This window comes from Olea europaea, unplaced genomic scaffold (genome assembly GCF_002742605.1).
Source record: "Olea europaea var. sylvestris unplaced genomic scaffold, O_europaea_v1 scaffold1520, whole genome shotgun sequence".
Lineage (NCBI taxonomy): Eukaryota > Viridiplantae > Streptophyta > Magnoliopsida > Lamiales > Oleaceae > Olea > Olea europaea.
In genome coordinates this window covers 276227-277493 of record NW_019232785.1, presented here as the reverse complement: position 1 = coordinate 277493, position 1267 = coordinate 276227, and the positions used below count along the sequence as shown (strand labels likewise).

At 36.2% G+C, this 1267-nt stretch overlaps 1 protein-coding gene across 1 annotated transcript in view; it reads left to right on the top strand.

The window, feature by feature from the left end:
* LOC111376561 (metal-nicotianamine transporter YSL1-like) overlaps nt 1-1267 on the top strand; it is a 14454-nt gene that overhangs the window by 9550 nt on the left and 3637 nt on the right. Inside the window, exons 2-5 of the mRNA XM_022999527.1 lie at nt 53-228; nt 645-739; nt 847-981; nt 1076-1265. Of these exons, the coding sequence (XP_022855295.1) occupies nt 53-228; nt 645-739; nt 847-981; nt 1076-1265 (596 nt within the window). The remainder of the gene's footprint in view (nt 1-52; nt 229-644; nt 740-846; nt 982-1075; nt 1266-1267) is intronic.

Genomic DNA, 1267 nt, shown 5'->3' with positions numbered 1-1267 from the left:
TTTTTATTTTTTCATACTAGGTTAATTCATTTAATGTTCATGGTAATTTCAGGAGGATTTGGATCTTATCTATTGGGAATGAACAAGAAAACATTTGAGCAGTCTGGTGGCTTCAGTACTGTAGGTAATTCTCCAAGCAGTGTCAAGGAACCCGGGCTTGGTTGGATGACTGGCTTCCTCTTCTTAGTTTGTTTTATCGGCCTTTTCGTGTTGATTCCTCTTCGAAAGGTACACGACAACCTCTCAGTATTACAATCCAATCTCATAATTCGCAGTAGATTTTAACTTCTTGTTCTATTTTCATACTATCTAGTACTATTCAATTCTTGCTAACATCGCCAAATTTTAAGCACGCATGGATCTATTTTTGTTTTATGGGGATATCTTTTCGTATCCTTTGTTGTGTTGTCATGTACCATTTTTAGCAGAAAATCGAGTTTCTAAATACAGAAAGCTATAGAATATGGAGTATTATATTTTTCAAGCGTGCTGTATTTTGATTTCTTGGATTTGGACCACATTATACTCTGGATTCTATGCATTTTCAGTCAGATTGAAGCAATATTTTTTTTTGCATCCACCGTTAAACTATAACTTTTCAAGTGATTATTTTATGACTTTTAGAAGTTGTAATTGGTCCCCAGATCTTGATTATCGACTACAAGTTGACCTTTCCAAGTGGGATGGCAACTGCAGTTCTAATCAATGGATTCCATTCCAGAGGTGACAAAATGGCCAAGTAACTATAATTTTCCCTCTCTTATCACTTTTTATTGCCTTTTATCACGTTTCTGCGTTAATCGGACTTCAAATGTTCCTTTTTTTTTTCTTTGCGTCATTTTGCAGAAAGCAAGTACGAGGTTTCTTGAAGTGTCTATCGTTCAGTTTTTTCTGGGGTTTTTTCCAGTGGTTTTACAGAGGAAAAGACGATTGTGGGTTTTCACAGTTTCCTACATTTGGACTTAAAGCTTGGAAGCAAACGTATGTCTGCAATCTGCAAAATTTGTACCAGGTTTTACAATTTACAGAGGAAAGTTTCTTAGTTCTTACAACCTGCAGATGATGTTTTCTGCAGGTTTTATTTCGATTTTAGCACAACTTACATTGGAACCGGAATGATTTGTTCCCACATTGTAAATTTGTCTTTGCTTCTTGGAGCTGTGCTTTCATATGGCATGATGTGGCCACTCATGGAAAATCTTAAAGGAGAATGGTTTCCAGCAGATCTGCCAGAAAGCAGCATGAAGAGTCTTAATGGTTACAAGGT